Source organism: Anopheles coustani, chromosome 2, assembly GCF_943734705.1.
Source record: "Anopheles coustani chromosome 2, idAnoCousDA_361_x.2, whole genome shotgun sequence".
Classification (NCBI taxonomy): domain Eukaryota; kingdom Metazoa; phylum Arthropoda; class Insecta; order Diptera; family Culicidae; genus Anopheles; species Anopheles coustani.
Window position 1 is genome coordinate 44,922,197 of NC_071289.1, and position 3,502 is coordinate 44,925,698.

Consider the following 3,502-nt stretch of genomic DNA (forward strand, 5'->3'; position numbering starts at 1 on the left):
GAAAGGTCTTTGGTGAAAACCACAGTTATCAGAAGAATACGATGCAAGGATTCCGGAACTACAGCATGGACGCGCTCGCGCAGCATCGTGACACCAGCGGCGGCCTCTCGGTGGATCTGCTGGCGGCGCATCAGTACAGCACAAAGGCGTCGCCTCCATTATCTCCACTCAGCGGTAGGTAGCGGAAGGCATAACACAAGGCCGAAAGTCCTTTACTTCCTTCCTTCCTTCCTTCCTTCCTTCCTTCTTTCCTTCCTGCCTTTGAACGCGCGGTCACACGGTCATTAGATTTGTAAACTAATTGAGCCGTACTGTTGTCGTTGTTCTTGCCGCGACAGAACTAAAGTGGCCCTAAGTGGGCCGGGAGCGGAACGTAAAAGTGGCCGTTGCCAAAGCCGGCTGGCAGGAAACACTCAGTGCTGCTCGTAATGTTGCGTAGCATGTGTTAGAAACCATGCGCCCGCTCGACCAAGACGCGCCCAGGAAAACCCACTTGAACCCGGCGCGAGTGGGGTCATCCGCGGCTGGGTCCGATCCGCTTTTCCGCTTCCCTTTCGCCCATCTGCCTTCCGTCTTCCGGGCGGAACTTCTGCCTTTCGTCTCGACATCTCAACGCCGCCATAAGTAGCGAGTGCTAAAACGACGTCTCCTCATTTCCTTGCAGACTGCACCAGCCCACCATCCTCCGATCACGGTGGCAACGGGAGCGGCCAGCAGCAGCCACCTCTGGACCCGTCCGTCCGTCGCTACCGCACCGCTTTCACCCGCGACCAGCTGGCGCGCCTCGAGAAGGAGTTCTACAAGGAAAACTACGTCTCCCGGCCGCGCCGGTGCGAGCTGGCCGCCCAGCTCAATCTGCCCGAGTCGACCATCAAGGTGAGTTCTCACGATTTCACTCCCCGCAACCACCGTGCCGAACCGCCCCCCACTTCCTACAGGGTTGGTGCCGGTCGCGATACATCTGTTGTTTCGAGCAATTATCGCATCGTAACTATTATAAAATTAATATAATTATCACCTGCCTTTGTGTGCGCGGGTCGTGCGAGATGCCGACGGTCCCAAGACGGCCCCAAGACGCTCCTGCCTTTGTCGGCCCATTTGACATAAAGGTCAATAAAAAGGTGCCACGATCGATGCGCGAACGTTCCCTTTGATGATCACTGACGATCACCATAATGGTCATGATGGCACATTTCACTGGATTCCACATTCCTTCCCATCTGCGACTTCGGTGTGGATGTGATTTTACGATACACACAAACACTACCGTCGATCGATCGCACCTCGAGAAAATATACTTGTTTTGTGCTCGCTACCGATCCTGGAGTTGGCCGGCGAAGTCGAGCAGCGATCGCGAGATGTTTATGGCAGCTACAAACGCCGATGTGTGGCTACCGAAGATAAATAATTGAGCCTTTTGTGCAAGCAACCGCCTCGCCGGCCGCATTCGGGATTCGGAAGCCGAAGCAAAGAAGCTGCTGAGTTTCGTCGACGACGACGAGGTGCTAAGTGTCTGTTTGGTACCGCCGCGGTTTATGCTTTCCTTTTTGTTTTCGGCTTTTATGTTTATTTCTCGAGCCTCCGAGTGTGCGGTGATTCATTTCGGGAGCTATTTTCTTTTCCCAGCGGGCGGAGGGAGGTTTCTAGTGAACCGTGGGTAACCATGTGTGTCAAATGTGTGTGCTGACTTCGTTCGATGCGTCACGCCACATTAGCATGCATGCCATCATACGCCACTGCCAGCATTGGTGGGCAATGAGTCAATTAGTAGCCACTTTGGATTCGCTAAATCATCTCTAAGGGAGGAAGATTATTCCTCCTTCAGTACGTTGTCAAAAGTATTAACGTTTCTAATTTTTCCTTCTTCTATTTTGCGCGCTAGGTTTGGTTCCAGAACCGACGGATGAAGGACAAACGGCAGCGAATCGCCGTCGCCTGGCCGTACGCCGCCGTCTACTCGGACCCGGCGTTCGCCGCCTCCATCCTCCAGGCCGCGGCCAACTCGGTCGGCATGCCGTACGGCTACCCGCCGGCCCCGATGCTCACCCAGATGCCGCTCGTTCCACCGCCGACCGTGCCCACCGGTGCCCACGCCTTCACAACGTACGGTTACCCGCGCTACGCACCCTACCCGATCCCGCAGCGGACCACCTCCCTGCCCAGCGCCGGAGCCGGTCCGAACCCTGCCTCCTATCCCGCCGCTAGCGCCATGCTGGGTACGGCCGGCTCCCTGCCGCCCTACGCACCGCTCGGCCTCCCGACCAAGGCCAGCACCCCGCCCCATGACGCCGGCCACCACCACCAGCAGGGCCAACCGCAGCACCACCAGCACCACCAACACCACCAGCACCAACACCACCAACACCAGCACCAGCACCAGCTGCAGCTGCAGCAGCAGGCCACCACTCGGAGTCCCGTCGCCTCGCCGCACTCGGCCCTCTCACTGAGCCCCGTGTCCGATCGGTCCAAGTTCGACACCTCCACGTCGACGTCCAACTCGAGCAACGCGAGCGTCAGCCCGGTCAAGTCGCTGAACGGGTCCACCAAGGGGCTGCTGCTGGCTGCGGCGGCAGTTGCGGCCGCCACCCACTCCACCAGCCCCTCCCAGCCGCACAGTCCGCAAACGACGGTGCTGCCGGTCACGCCGGAGAAGCCTAAGCTGTTCAAACCCTACAAATCGGAGGCATAACCGCGTCGGCGGAGACACGACACGGGCTCGTTTGTATCAAACGCGTGCCAGCGTTCGTAAGCCTTCGACTTCGCGTCGATTTAGTCGAATCTCGTCCCCATCCTGGGCAAAAGGCGGGGCCCTGTTTAGTTAATTACCTTATTTATTTCTATCATCACTAAAGCAGTGCGTGTACTGCGTGCTAACGCAACGTTCAACTGTACATACTCTTAGAAGATAAGGCTCGACAGGGGAAGCGGAGGGATAGTTGGAGAGAAGTAGTGTTAAATTGTAGTCCAAAACACATACACACACATACACACACACGAACACACACACCATCAAAACCCTAGGCATGTCAAACAAGACACAAAGAAAGGAGGACGCGAAAATCTAATAAACGCGAATCATTTTATACGGCAAAAACAAAGCACAAACCGTTTCCGTTCCGTTTGTTGTGTATCCGAAAAATGTTCCACGAAAGTGTTCGGAAGAGGTCAGAAAGAAAAAACAAAACCAAACCAACAGCACAAAAGAGAAAATCGGGAAAAAGGGCAACGAAGCGGCAGACTCATGCTGGGAGGGTTTACGATATCGTAAAACCTGCGACGACAACGGCAGATGAGCCACTCGAGAGATTGTATGTTCTGGCCGGCGGACGGATGCTCATTATTAGATTAACTCTCATAACAAATCGCTTTACCGGAGACCGTCCACTGTTCGTTGGAAGAGTTATGTAGAAGGGGTTGAAACGGTGCATTTTTTTTGAGCGAATTATCACTTGCATGTTTATAAGGATTGTCAAAAAAGAGGTTTTAATCGTCGAATCACCAA

At 55.0% G+C, this 3,502-nt stretch overlaps 1 protein-coding gene across 1 annotated transcript; it reads left to right on the plus strand.

The window, feature by feature from the left end:
• The first annotated feature begins 41 nt into the window (after positions 1-41).
• LOC131263823 (segmentation protein even-skipped) lies at positions 42-2,689 on the plus strand. The gene is made up of 4 exons (XM_058266084.1): positions 42-174; positions 665-876; positions 1,883-2,346; positions 2,413-2,689. The coding sequence occupies exons 1-4, from the start codon at positions 42-44 to the stop codon at positions 2,687-2,689; spliced, it is 1,086 nt and encodes a 361-aa protein (XP_058122067.1).
• The last annotated feature ends 813 nt before the right edge of the window (positions 2,690-3,502 follow it).

What these genes read in the sequence shown, in the direction of transcription:
- LOC131263823 (XM_058266084.1), top strand. Translation starts at nt 42, where the DNA reads ATGCAAGGATTCCGGAACTACAGCATGGACGCGCTCGCGCAGCATCGT. An exon ending in TGCCCGAGTCGACCATCAAG is followed by an intron (nt 877 to 1,882) that starts GTGAGTTCTCAC and finishes TTTGCGCGCTAG; the next exon opens with GTTTGGTTCCAGAACCGACG. An exon ending in CAGCACCACCAACACCACCA is followed by an intron (nt 2,347 to 2,412) that starts GCACCAACACCA and finishes CACCACTCGGAG; the next exon opens with TCCCGTCGCCTCGCCGCACT.